This window comes from Rhinolophus sinicus, linkage group LG02, assembly GCF_036562045.2.
Source record: "Rhinolophus sinicus isolate RSC01 linkage group LG02, ASM3656204v1, whole genome shotgun sequence".
Taxonomy (NCBI): domain Eukaryota; kingdom Metazoa; phylum Chordata; class Mammalia; order Chiroptera; family Rhinolophidae; genus Rhinolophus; species Rhinolophus sinicus.
The window spans coordinates 60604025-60618826 of NC_133752.1; the positions used below are offsets into that span (position 1 = coordinate 60604025).

Consider the following 14802-nt stretch of genomic DNA (forward strand, 5'->3'; position numbering starts at 1 on the left):
AACTAGGGAAATATAAAGGTCAGTTTATATAGTATTAGAATTAAGGACTCAGTGCAGACCTTAAGCACCCATTGCAAAGTAAAACTCTGTGTGTGTGTGTGTGTGTGTGTGTGTGTGTGTGTACATTGCTGCCACCTGTTGGCATATTGCAAGCACACTATTAACTTGGCATTTACAGTCTAATAGAGCCTTTCTATCTGAGGGTAATTTTGTCAAAAAAGGCTATTTAAAGTGAACGTACCTAGCAGATGGACCAATATTTGGCAGTGAAGAGTAAAAATAGAATAATTGAAATTTTATATTAAAAAATACAACTCAAAATTATACAAATAAATTTATTTCACTTTAGCAAATTTTAAATTATAATTGCAACTGTTATAATTTCTAGAGCAAATTGATTTTTGGAGTGTAACTTTTAAGTTCTAAAATATTATTTAAAGGAGTTTTAACAATTACAATTTTAAACTACACAAAATCATAAGTAACTAAAAGCTTCTACTTTCCTTTCAAGTTAAATTTCTGGATACTTTATTTCCCATATACATATTTACTACACATACTTCCATAGACAAATACACACACACACACACACACACACACACACACACACACACCCCTTACTTAGGTCAATAGTTGTGATGGAAAACTTAAAGATTTAGTCACTTGTCATAGCAGTTGATGTATTTTGAGGGGGAGGGAGTCTATAATGATAAATATGGATTTTAAAAAATTACTCAATTATCTAGAAGCTGCCCTATTTGGGGATGCCAAAACCATGGTGGGGCTATTAAATACTAGGACAGATGCAGAGGGAACTGAAAAGTTTGGGCACTATGGAGTCTCCGTAACTTTGTGTTTTCATAATGGTGCTGCTCCATTTTCTTGAGAACAGAGCAGTTCATCCCCAACACCCTTTGTGTCCTGCATTTTACACCAGCATGTCATTGCATTTCAAGTTTCTCAAAATACCTCTGAGAATTACTGTTTCCAGTGGAAGCAGAGGGATATAATTGTACATGTGGAAACCTACAGCTATGATTGAGCTTGCTAAAATTTCCCACGGAGAGGTGAAAAGTATAGTGATTAAATGCTCAGTTCTGGAGTCAGAATACCAGGGTTCATCCCCAGTTCTGTCATTTAATGGTAGTGTGATCTTGGGTAAGTTACTTAAACCCTGTCCCTGTTGTGTTATATATAAAATAGGAATATTAATCATCTTCTCATAGGAATGTTCTAAGAATTAAATGTTACTGCATGTAGAGCATTTAGAATAGAACTTGGCAAATAGTACACGCTCACTAAATGACAGTTTTTATTATCTATTCTAAATGTGACAACACCAAATTATATAATGAAGTCTGATTGGCAACAGACTTACAGAGAAACAGTTTAATTAACTTGCTCAATATGGCAGAATTAGTGGAGTGTAGTGGAACTCGGGCTTCTCTGATTTAATTTGTAATCTCTCTTCCCTACCAAAAAAAAATGGCCTTAGCTCAACTCTTAATTAATGATTCAATAATTAATGTATTTTTTGATTAACATTCCCATGCGAGTTTTTATTAAATCATAGAAATAGGATACAGTTTGGTAGAATCATAAAATGTAGAAAGAAGTGTTCAGAGAATCTAATTTAGCTTTCCCATTACGTATATAGTTAAGGAAATTAGCGGAACACTGCCACAATTTGTCCTAGAGGACATAGCTAGTCACTTGCAGGTTTCAAGACTCCTGATCTAGTACTCCTTTCAGGACGTCATGCTTAAATGATATACACGTACATAAGTCATACATGCATCACGCAAATATTACCCACACATTCAATAAAAAAATAAAATTACTTTTTACTCTATAATAGAATCGTTGAAAAGTCAAAGGGAGAAAAACGTTCCTAAGACAGTGGTTCCCAAGTGAAAGCCCAGGTTTATGCCCAGCCTCCGCGTGGGGAGGAGGGAAAATGAAGCTACGGTACGGAGACGAAGGAGCTACGGGAGGACGCAGCGCGGCTACGGGAAGAACGTGGGGCGGGGCTGCGAAGGGCGGAACTGTGGGCGGGAACAAGGAGCGCGCAGGCTTGTAACGGCTTTCTTCCTATTGGGTGGCGCGGTCTGTTTTGCGCATGTGCAGCTGTTTCAAACTGTGGAGGCCGCTAGACACCGGTGTTTACCTAAGTCCAAGCCAATAAATGAGGAGGATCGCGGGTGCGCTCTGGTTGGTCCCAAGTTTCTTTGCTCCTGCCGCCTCTCACTTCCCTGGCGCTCCTGGTTCGCCGCCTAGCTGCCCCTCTCGTGACTCTGGCATTGCTGGGCTTCCTCAAGCCGCCGCCTGGGAGGGCTGCCACCCCAAACGCCCTGCGCAGGCGAGCCGGGCCGGAACATGGCTGCGTCAGGTCTGGTAAGTGCGAGTCCCGGCACCTTCTGGCGGATGGGAGTCCGGCCGCCCCAGGCCCTCGCGCCCGAGGCGGGGAAGAATGAAACTTTGGGCCGGTGCTCTGACTTCTTGGGGATTTCAGTGGGAAAGCCGCGCGAATTTTTTGAGATCTGGAGTGATTGTGTGCCGATAGCCAGAGTTTATTTACTTGTATTGTTTTCTCAAGGTTTCTTGTAATTCCGGCCGTGATGGCATCTTTCTCTGTAGAGAATCTTGTGATTTCTGCTTTGTAGCCTAACTTCAATTCCTAGTTTTCCAAGTAATTTTCTGTCCATAAAAGTATTGACATGCCTTAAAGTGTTCCTTTGCCTCAGACACGCAGTCTAGAGAAGCAGATTATTTATGGAGCATCTGTTACGGATGAAGTTTTCTGAAGGGCAGCTATTACAGGGTGCAAGCTGTAAATGACGGGGGAGGGAACTCATTTTTTGTTTACATGTTTCTGAACTTACTCTCTATTCACTCTTCCACATTGCAAACATCGCTTACGGTTACGATGTAATACATAACCCATGTCATCCCCATCCTAAACTTGTATCTTCTACTTTATTTCCCTTTTTAAGAGCGTCTTCAGCATCGATGTACTGCCCCATTTATATAAAGCTATATTTGTATGCATAAAGAGATGTATTCAAGTATTGTATAATGCGTACTTTTTACTGTGAGCGCATACATTGTTTATATTATACATAATAAAGGAATACTGGAGGAAGAGAAGGAATAACATTTACCAAATGCCCACAGTTCTTGGGGGAAAAAAAACAGCTTGATTTTTTTTAGAGCAGTTTTAGATTTCCAGCAAAATTGAGAGGAAGGTACAGAGAGATTTCCCATATACACCCTGGCCCTCACACGTGCATTGTCCACCAGAGTGATGACATTTATTACAATTGATGAACTGACACATTATCACATTCTAAGAGGAGTGTAGTGAGGTGTGTAGTGGTACCATGTTTTAATTTGCATTTCCCTGATGATGTGATGTAGAGCATCTTTTTATATGTTTATTTGCCATCTGTATACCTTCTTAGGTGAGGTGTCTATTAAGGTCTTTGGACCATTTATTTTTTAATTGGTTTTTTCTTATTGAGTTTTAAGAGTTCTTTGTATATTTTGGATAACAACCCTTATCTGATGTGTCTTTTGCAAATATTTTATCTCAGCCTGCCTTGTCTGCTCATTCTCTTGACCACAGTTCACTTTTCAAATGCCTGTCATAACCTTAGATCTATTTTGAGTCTTAGTTCTAATTGACTTTGCATCATAATCCATTTAAAACACACGGGGAGGGAGGAGAGATTATCCTTAGGCAAGGCTGTGGGAAGAACATAAACTAGCTTAAGACAAAGTCTCTGCTCTCAAGTTTCTTAAAATCTGATAGCGGTCTTCATTTTCCTGAATAATGCAATCCAAGGGCCATTAGGTGGTGCCAAGTAAGGTAGGGGTCCTGATGGGTAGGAAATGGCAGTGGCTCAGAGCAGTGTGTAGGAGCAAGAGTTGAGTCAGGAGAGTGTCCCAACTCAGGATGTCAGAGCATGAACAGGGTAAAGAGTGTCCGCATGGGGTGGGGTCGTCCATATCCCATTGGGCCAGGTGACAGTGAGGCTTAATAAATATTTGGTATTGGTGATAATATTTTCACTTTTAAAAGCATGTACTTCATCCTGTTGCTACCCAATTTGTAACTAGTTTCACTTTATAGATTTTACAACTAAAATATAGGACCTAAAGTATCTCAGATATGCTCTTGACCTCCAATATAGCTTGTCTGTGTATTTTATTTTTCCTGTGGTTCCCATTGATTAGGACTGTTTCTTCATTGGGGTTACCTATTTTCTCTTTCATTCGCAAACATTCTAGGATCTTTTCATCCTCAATTTTTCTGAAATTTCACTGTAACTTCCTAGGTATGGATCTTAAATTCATTATGCTGGCTGTTCATGTCCTACTGATTTGGGAAATTCGAGTGTATTTTCTTAGAGTACGTCTCTTTTTTTTTTAGTAGTTCTTAACTGGGAGTAGTTTTAACCCCCTACGAGACATTTGATGATGTCTGGAAAGATTTCAGGTTGTCCTGAGAGGGGGTGGGTGAAGGGGTGCTCAGGGAACCTAGTGGATGGAGTCCAGGGATGCTGCTAAGCATCCTGAAATGCATAGAATGGGCCCTGACAACAGTCATTCAGTCCATGTTAGTAGTGCTGGGGTTTAGAAACTGCTGAATTGTATGCTTTTTTCTTTGAGAAACATAATCTCACAGTGAATGGAAGAAACTAAAATTGAAATGGACTGAATAATGAGTTGAAATTGGCAGTTTTTGAGTGTGCATTTGTTTTGAAAATTAAAATTTTTTGCATTCTAAGTTTTAATTTAGAATTAAGAGACCATGTCTTGTTCATCACATGTTTTCTAAATTGCACTTGGCCCTGTAGTAGGTCCTCAATTAGTATTCTAACGAATAAACTATCTAATCCTTATTTTTTTCTATTTAAAAGAGGAATAGAGTACTTAACAGGTGTTACTTACTGTTCCAAAACATGTGCAAATTTGATGGATCTTTTAATTTATTGTGTGAAATTATGAGAAGAGTGGCCTCGAATGAGGCCTGAGAAGGTTGTTAACTAACATTCTCAGAGCTTTACTTCAGTTTCAGAATGCTGAGTGCTGGACAGAGACCAAAGTGCTTGAGTTAGTTTTCATCAAATAATGAATGGAGACTTGTTAGATATCTTTGTTCTTTAGTTTGTTACCTGTAAAATATATTTTATCCTTTGCTCCTTAGTTACTTCCTGAGGATAAGAGGCTCTGTGAAACTCTCACCTTTAAAGAAAGATATTTTTTTATCTCATAAGGTTTTGGCCTTATTTATTTGGTATGTCAAAAAGATATTAAATGTGTGATATACAATGCACTAGGCAAGGCTGTGGGAAGAACATAAACTAGCTTAAGACAAAGTCTCTGCTCTCAAGTTTCTTAAAATCTGATAGCGGTCTTCATTTTCCTGAATAATGCAATCCAAGGGCCATTAGGTGGTGCCAAGTAAGGTAGGGGTCCTGATGGGTAGGAAATGGCAGTGGCCCAGAGCAGTGTGTAGGAGCAAGAGTTGAGTCAGGAGAGTGTCCCAACTCAGGATGTCAGAGCATGAACAGGGTAAAGAGTGTCCGCATGGGGTGGGGTCATCCATATCCCATTGGGCCAGGTGACAGTGAGGCTTAATAAATATTTGGTATTAGTGATAATATTTTCACTTTTAAAAGCATGTACTTCATCCTGTTGCTACCCAATTTGTAACTAGTTTCACTTTATAGATTTTACAACTAAAATATAGGACCCAAAGTATCTCAGATATGCTCTTGACCTCCAATATAGCTTGTCTGTGTATTTTATTTTTCCTGTGGTTCCCATTGATTAGGACTGCTTCTTTATTGGGGTTACCTATTTTTCTCTTTCATTCGCAAACATTCTAGGATCTTTTCATCCTCAATTTTTCTGAAATTTCACTGTAACTTCCTAGGTAAGGATCTTAAATTCATTATGCTGGCTGTTCATGTCCTACTGATTTGGGAAATTCGAGTATATTTTCTTAGAGTACGTCTCTTTTTTCTTTGTTCTGTTTAGAAGTTGGTCATAAGTTGGACCTCCTAACTTTTGGATCTTCTTTGTTTTATTCTTTCTCCATTTTTCCATCTCTTCTTTGTCTTTTTTCTCTCCTCTCCCACCCAAAGAATTTTTTCATAATTGTTTTTATTTTAGGCAATCATGTTTTTAATTATTAAGAGTTTTTCTTCCTCTCTGTTTAGTGTTTATAGTATGCCACTTTAGTTTTGAGTCCAGTATTATCTCAAATCTCTATTGAAGGTACTGATTAGAGTTTTCTCGTTTTTGAAATTTTCTGCTTTCCGATCCTTAATATTGCTTTCCTCTTGGTCCTTTTACTTTGTCATTTTTAAAATTTGTATCTTGATTTTCCTCTTTTGTTTTAGATGTCTGGTAATCCATACATACTGGTGATATTTAAGAAAGAGACAGTAGACTACTCTTTTTAAGCTATGTGTTTATGGGGATTAGTGAAGTGGAGATCTACTGTCCTCTTTATAGATTTTCTTTAATTGCACTGTTTTTATTCCTTTTCTTACTCTTTTCTGACTTCAGGTCTTCAGTTTCGTAGTTCTACATAGTTATGGCTTTCCCCTGGGCAGATTGGTTTCACTCCTTACCAAGGACGGTATCCTCTGAGCTTACTTTAGGCTACTACTGCTTTCATTCTGTTTCATCACCTATGCTTTCCATCTTCGGAAAGATTAAATTTTTTTGTGTATAGGCGGTCCTCTCTTCCATTCTTTTTTTTATTGTTGTTTTAGGCCATTTTAGTCCTTTACTGTTATTTTAGAGGGATCTACCTACAGGGAAAGGAAATAAGTAGATATTGTTAGTCAACCAACTTTAATTTTTGGAAGCCCAGATAGTTAGGATGTTGGTGATGGAAGAGGTGTGGGGGGATGTAGAGGAAGAGGAAGAAGAAGATGAAATAAATCCCAGGGTGAGGAACTAGTACAAGCAGAGGTTTGGGAACAGATATGAGGCAAGTTCTCTTTCATTTGATCGAGAAAAATTCCTCTTTAAGGTATTATAATAGACAATTAACAAAATACTTGCTCAATGAATACAGGGAGAACTTAAATTTTCTGTCATGCTCATATTGGGGGTGAAATTACTTTGAAGATAAGTTGTATTTGAATATATTTTGAACAAAAAAACCAAATTGATGATATTCTTTTCTTTCAGGATCACCTCAAAAGTGGCTACAGAAGAAGATTTTGCCGATGTCCTGGGTGATTTATATACTTACATATGGTTTAAGATGATTTTCAGTCCCATCTTCAGAAAGTGGAATTTTTAAATGAATAAAGGAAAGACATTCCCTCTGAGTAAAATAATGATTTCTATGCCCACGAATTAATTATAGTAATCTTAGTTATATTATACTAACAGACAAATACTAATGCAAGCAATGCAGTGACTTAGTGGCAGTGAGAAAAGAAATTCACCTGACAAATGATAGACCTGGACGAGGCAGTCTCAGTAATGACTGATGACACCATGGGGAAAGAAAGCATTCTGTAGAATGAATTAAATGGTACTAGAAAGATGCAGCTTGTTCGGTGGGGCTAAAAGAAAAGGTGGGTGTGGTTATAAAAGGGCAGTAGATAGATCTTTCTGGTGATGGAACTGTTCAGTATCTTGACTGGTGGTGGTATCCAAACCTACAGATATGATAATTGTAAAGAACTAAGTACATACGTACAAACATAAACACACAAATGAGTACATGTAGAACTGGAGAAATCTGAATAAGATTGGTGTATTGTATCAATATCAGTATCCTGGTTGTGATAGTATACTAAAGTTTTGCAAAATGTTTTGCATTTTGGGAGAGACTGAATAAAGTGAACAAAAGATCTCTTCTATATTATTTCTTATAACTGCATGTGAGTTTATAATTATCTCAATATAATTTTTAATTAAAAAGTTATACTGATTTGTAAGCTACTGTTTAGATTAATGATAGTGAATCAAAAGTAATTTGAGAACTTGTAGGGTAGACTGTTACTTGGAGTTGTTAGGGCTTATGAACTTAATTATTAAAAAAGCATTTCAGAAATGAATGGATTTGTTTAAAAAAGTTTACATTCTTATTTAGATACAGCATTAACCTAAAATAGCTTTAGACGTGGCTGTTCAATCAAGGAGTATAATTATTAATGTAGATAAGGACATACTACTTCATATAGTGTTCTGGGAATGCTTGAACTCTCAAGTACTTATTTTGTCCTCCGATAGTAAAGGTGATATTTTCCCCATTAGGTAAATTAACATTTTATAATGTGATAAGGAATTTTCAAAGTAGTTGGTAACCTAAATGACATATCTTTGGGAAATATGTTAACATTCTTCCTTCTTTCCTTCTTATTAGGGTACCTGACATTAATATGGGGCAAGGCCAAAACATACTGGTAATCTTAGAAGACTGTTTTGAAGAAAAAAGTAAGCTTCATTTCCAAATGGACTTTGAGGGGTGGGTGGATAAAAACGTAAATTTATCGTATTATAGCATTAAAATACATGTGAAAAATTTTCCCAGGAGTTTTGAGTGTACATGTGCAATCCTTCATGTATCTTTTGAAACACTGAGGATTATACTGGCAAAAATGGGAATAATTTGTCATTCTCTTTAGTTCATACTGGATTCTCTTAGTCTAGAAATGCATACATAATTACCATAGGCAAGAGAAAGCGTTTCATAGAAAATAGAAATAAATGTACAGAATTCTTGGGATCACTGCAGAGCTTGAAATAATGTTGGGTGATTTGCACCCCTATCTAAAGAAGTGGCAAAACCTTTTCTAAGTATATTGGTCAGCATTAGAACGTATTTGAGTAAGAGAATAGGCCAATCAAAGAAATAAAGACAGATCATGGAAAAGTATCTTCTATACAGTTTCTCAAAGAAGGTCTAGCACATAGTTCTTCAGTCTCATGTTTGTCTTTTTTAGTTTCTGATGCCTTCTAGTAACATTTGAATATAGAATTGATGTCTATTTCTTTTAAGCTAATTGTGTTTAGAGAGTCAGCAGAGTTCCTCACATGTCCTATAGGGCTGCTTTTAATTGTAACCAAAAGATTTTATTCTGTACTTCCTTTTACAAATTTCTTACTTTTCTTTTAGGTCTTGCCAATGATTTTAGCACAAATACTACAAAATCAGTGCTTTATTCAACACCTAAAATAAAAGATACTTGTCTTAGGTCACCAAGCAGAGAGGTAAGGCAAAAAGAAAATCTGGTACAGGTTTAATATTAATATTAATAATAGCAATACACAATGTAGTTAGGTACACTTTAGTTGTTTGGTAAGTCTTATTTTTAAAAAGGAATCTTATATTTCCATTGATTTTTCTATAAAATTTGAAGGTATTTATGAAAATTTTGATTTGACATTTCCTATGTTTGAAATTAGAGATCTGGGAATTTGAATTATCAAATTATAACAAACATTCTTCACTTCTAAAATAATACTTAAGTTAGGTTTTCAGGAAAGCGGGCAACTATTGAAATTTCTAATCCAGGTTGACAAGTTTGGTTGTTTTCTGAAAACCAAAGCAATGTATTGCTATGTTGGGAAATCAGTCTTTTATTGATTATACTTGTATGCCCCTTTTTGATCCCATTTTTCTGCTTCTCCTCTCTGCACAGAGGTAACCACTCTCTTGAATTTCAGTTTTATCATTCTCATCCTTTATTTTGTAGTTTTTACCACATGTGGGTATATGCTGACATTTGTGTCAGTACTTCTTCCACTACTTGTGACAGGTCCCACTACCATCCACGTGTTGGGTGCTTACTGTAAGGACTCAGGAGATTCAGCTTATAGTTGTACTCGTGACTGAGATTTATTATAGCCACATAATCAGGATACACAGTCAGATCAGTGAGGGAGAAAGAAGCATCAGGCGGAGTTGGGAGGAATCCTTGTCAGTCTTCCTGTGCTCCCCAAAGGGCCACACAGAGTGCACTCATTGCCTCCAGCACTAAATGAAATAAAAAGTACAGTCTTTCTGACTAGGGAAGCCTTTTGAGACTTAGCTATTTTTATTGGAGGCAGGTGACATAGATGCACCTTCTTCCCACAAAATTCTATGCTCCCTGAACAGAAACGGCAGGTGTTCACCATAAATCAGATTGTTTATACAACAGTCTTGGCAGGCTGGTATAGCAGGTACAACCTTATCAGTTGGTAATGGAGGAAACATTCTGAAAGTCAGAGTCCCCAGGTGCCAACTAAGGGTAGTGTAAGCAGGCCTTTTAAATGATTAGGCCTGCTATGTTCTTTCCTGCATAGAAGGAATCTCTAAATACTATATATTGTGTGTGTGTATGTATACGCATATAGGTATAGTGTTACATAGTTTTGCATTTATTTTGAACTTTACATAAATGGGATTATTATATACTTCTGCAGCTTGCTTTTTTGATTAACATAATAAATTTTTTCATGTTGTTGTAGTTTATTCATTCTACTGTTGTATATGTGATTTTGTTATGTGACTATACCCATAATTTATTTATCCAGTCTCTCTCTGAATAGGTTTTTGCTGTCCAGAGCAGCATTGTTTCTGTGATAGATTATTTGAAATTTCAACTTTATTAGATAATGCCAAATAGTTTTCTAAAGTAGTTATTAAAGTATACAGCTCCATCAGTTGATTTATTGTTTTTTAAAACATTTTTTTTCCAATTTAATAACAAATATATTTAATCAATATGGATAATTTTAATAGAGTAGATCTAATATTTTATTCCTTTTAGGCCCGGTGCCAGAAATCCCATCCAGAGTCAGTTCCAGTTTCTTCAAGAAAGGAAGGAGCCTCTCTGCAGTTCACTATAGAACCAAGTGAAGCTGTGAAGGAATCAGGTTGGTGGCATGCCCATGGGTGTTATTTGCCTAGATATATTTAAAAAGTTACAAATGCCGAAGGCGGTGCCTATAGGCGGTGGTATGTTGCCTTGAGTGACAAAGTCAGGGTCAGCCCAGGCAGAATTGTGAAATGAAGTTGTTTATGATTCCCTTTCAAGTCCATGGTCAGCGTTTTTTGTTTTATTTTTTAAACATGACTAATAAGTTTTATTTGATTATTTGTTTCTTTGTTTTAGTGGTAGGAGCATTGCTTACTAAGTAGGGTGTAGTAAGAGACATTAAATAAAAATTATGGGGACTATAGCTTTAGTAGTTTTCAAATAGATTTTTATTTTAGAACAACAATAATCATTTTTTATCTCACACATTTTCTGTACAGCCTAGTTAAATGGTTCTGGTTTGAAATCTGTCAGGTGGTGGTCAAGATATTGGCCTGTGTGGTAGTCTTGGGAAGGCTTGACTGGGGCTAGCTATTTCCAAGATCACTTGCTTATGTGAGCTGGTTGCTGACACGAAGCCTTAATTCCTTCCCTCATGGAACTTTCCATGGACTTCTTGGGCATTTTTTTTAAATAAGGATATAATTGATATATAGCATTAAATTAGTTTCAGGTTTACATCATAATCATTCGATATTTGTGTATATATATATATATATATATATATATAGTCACTGTTACTTTTCTCCTCCTTTCGTTCCATTTACTTGAGTGAATTATGCACACTTGATCTTAGCCAAAAGGCCGAGAAGCGATTGAGTGAATTATGTGTGCTGCTTCTTTTTAAAGTTTTCTTTGTTTGCATTTTCTAAATTAGAAAAGTCCTTCATTTGAGGTAAGAGTCAAAGATTTAAAAGAGAAAGCTTCTAATAATTATTCCCATCATATGCCGAGGAGACCTTTGAATCCTTCCATACCTTCATTAGCGCCCCTAAATGAAAACATATATAAATATGTGTGTGTGTGTGTGTGTGTGTATTTGCCACATACTTTTATAAGAGGCTTTTATGATTTTCTTTTACACCAACAATGTAAGAAAGTATTATACCTTTTATCTGATAGTTTCTTTACTGTTCTACTTTTTTGCCAGTTTGATCAGTATTAAATCATATCATTGTTACTTTAGTATCTATTGCCATGATTACTACTGAGTTTGAACACCTTTTTATAGGTTTATTGGCTATTTGCATCTGCTTTTATCTGAGTTGTCTATTCATATCCTTTGCCCATTTGTTTTTTTCTTATTTATGAGTGATCTTTGAATCGAATATCTGTAATTATTTAGCTGTAATTTGTGTCACAGATGTTTTTCCAAATGATCCCTTGACTATTACAAATTTTGTTTATAGTATCTTTAACTCTATGATAGGTAAATTTTTAAATTTCAGTTGTCAAATGTGTGAATGGTATACAAAATATCTTAGATTTTCACCTTAACATCTTTTTTTTCTTAAATTTATTGGGGTGACAATTGTTAGTAAAATTACATAGATTTCAGGTGTACAATTTTGTATTACATCATCTATAAATGCCATTGTGCGTTCACCACCCAGAGTCAGTTCTCCTTCCATCACCATATATTTGATCCCCCTTACCCTCATCTCCCACCCCCCACCCATGGATAAAGAAGTTGTGGTAAGAAACAAATGAGAAACATCTTTTTTTTCAATTGAAATTTTTTATCTATCTGGAATTTGTTTTGCTATATTATGTGACATAATCTTATAATTTTATTTTCTTCCAGATGGTCAGTTGTGCCAGGTCCATTTATTAATTAAATAATTCATTCCCTTCTGAATGTACTACTTTTATCATGTATTAAATCTCACATCTCATTCAATATACTTTTGAATTTTGGTCTATTTGTTTATTCTTAATGTCAACACAATATTGTTTTACTAATTGTAGATTTTTAATATGTGCTAATGTTGTTATTCTTCTGCCATTCTCAGACCTTCTTTTTTTCCCCGTGAGGTTTTAATTTTATCTAATTCCCAATAAAATTTGGTTGGGAGTCTAACTAGAATTGCTTTTAATTTGTGTAGTTATTTTGTGAGAATTCACATTTTTATGTTATTCTTCATGAGAACATGTGTTATATATTTATTATGTACTTCAAATATGGTAGTCTGTAGGACACTGTCCATAGTGTGAAAGGATAAGCCACAGACTGGAGAAAATGTTTGCCAATAGTATATCTAATAAAGGTTTTATATCCAGAATATATAAAGTATTCCTGCAACTCAACAACAAAAATAAACAACCCAACTCAAAAATGGGCAAAAGACTTGAATGGACATTACTCTAATCGTCAATGAAAGCATTACAAGATGTTCATTACTGGTCATTAGAGAAATGCAAATCAAAAGATACATCAGAGGAGATACAATTTTATACATACTAGAATGTTTTTTGTTTTTTTTTTAAAGGAAAACAACAGTTGATGAGGATGTGGATAAATTAGAACCCTCGTGTATTGCTAGTGGTGATGTAAGATGGTACAGCCACTGTGGAAAACAGTTTGGTAGTTCCTCAAAAAATTAAATCTAGAATTGCTATGTGCTATAAAACCCAGTAATTCTACCCTTAGGTTTATGCTCAAAAGAATTGAAAACAGACTCAAAGAGATACTTGTACCCAGTGTTCATAGTAGCATTATTCACAATACCCAAAAGGTGGAAACAAGTGTCCATCAGATAAATGGATAAACAACGTGTGTATGTGTAGAGCCATGAAAAGGTATTAAGTTCTGATGCATGTTATAATGTGGAAGAACCTTGGCAACAGTATGCTAAGTGAATACACTTTCCAAATGTACTCATATAGTGGTATAAATTTCCCTTTCAGTATTGCTGTAGCTGCAGACCACAGAATTTGATGTGTTGTGTTTTCTCTTCATTTTTATATATCTCTATAATATACTTAGAGTCTTCCTTTTTAACCCATTAATTATTTAGGAGTGCATTAATCTAAGTGCTTAGGGATTTTCCTGTTTTCTTTGTTACTGATTTCTAATATTGATTCCTTTGTGGCTTAGTAGTATACACTATGTGATTTCATTTCTTTTAAATTCGTGAAGATTTATTTTATGACCTGTGATATTGCCTATCTTTATGAATGTTTCATGGACACTTGAAAAATATTCTGTTGAGTAGCTTGTTTATAAATGTCAATTATGATGTATTGCGAATTTTTATGCATTGTTGGATATGATTCGCTAAAACTTTGTTGAGAATTTTTTGCACATAAGTTAATGAGAGGTACTGATCTGTGGTTTTCTTTTTTTGTGCTATATTTGTATGGTTTTGGTATCAAGGTAATGCTGTTCAACTTATAAAATGATTCAGAAATTCCCTCTTCTAATTTCTGGAAGGGATTGTATAAAGTTAGTTTTAATTCTTCTTTGAATGTTTGGTATAACATTTTCCAGTGATATCATCTGGTCCATGATATTTCTTTTTCAAGAGCTTTTAAGTTGCAAATTCAGTTATTTAATAGTTATAGCATTATTTAGGTTATTTATCTCATCTTGGCAGAATTTTATAGTTTGGTTTTTGAGGAATTGGTGCAACTATCGCCAGCATCCATCCACAGAACTTCTTCATCTTGCATAACCAAACTTCTGTACCTATTAAACAATCACCCTCCCCACTACCCACCCAGTCTGGTAACCACTTTTCTACTTTCTGTCTCTCTATTTGACTAAAGATCTCATAGGAGTGGAATCATGCAGTGTTTGTCCCTTTGCAACTGGCTTATTTCATTTAGCATAATGTCTTCAAGGTTCATCCACGTTGTAGCATGTATCAGAATTTCCTTCTTTTGTAAGGCTGAATAACATTCCATTGTATGTACGAGTATAGACCATATTTTGTTTTATTCATTTATCCGTTAGTGGACA

The 14802-nt window shown here is 35.5% G+C and overlaps 1 protein-coding gene across 5 annotated transcripts in view; it reads left to right on the forward strand.

The window, feature by feature from the left end:
- Positions 1–2126: 2126 nt before the first annotated feature.
- CENPC (centromere protein C) overlaps positions 2127–14802 on the forward strand; it is a 62267-nt gene continuing 49591 nt past the window's right edge. For 4 of the 5 annotated variants that reach the window (XR_012493705.1, XR_012493707.1, XR_012493706.1 and 1 more), the window contains exons 1-5: positions 2127–2394; positions 7213–7259; positions 8402–8472; positions 9155–9249; positions 10794–10899. Coding sequence is in view for 2 of the 5 variants with exons in the window: in XM_019748069.2 (XP_019603628.2) it covers positions 2377–2394; positions 7213–7259; positions 8402–8472; positions 9155–9249; positions 10794–10899 (337 nt within the window). In the remaining 3 variants the exon portion in view is untranslated. The remainder of the gene's footprint in view (positions 2395–7212; positions 7260–8401; positions 8473–9154; positions 9250–10793; positions 10900–14802) is intronic. The other variant, XM_019748068.2, reaches the window with a different exon arrangement.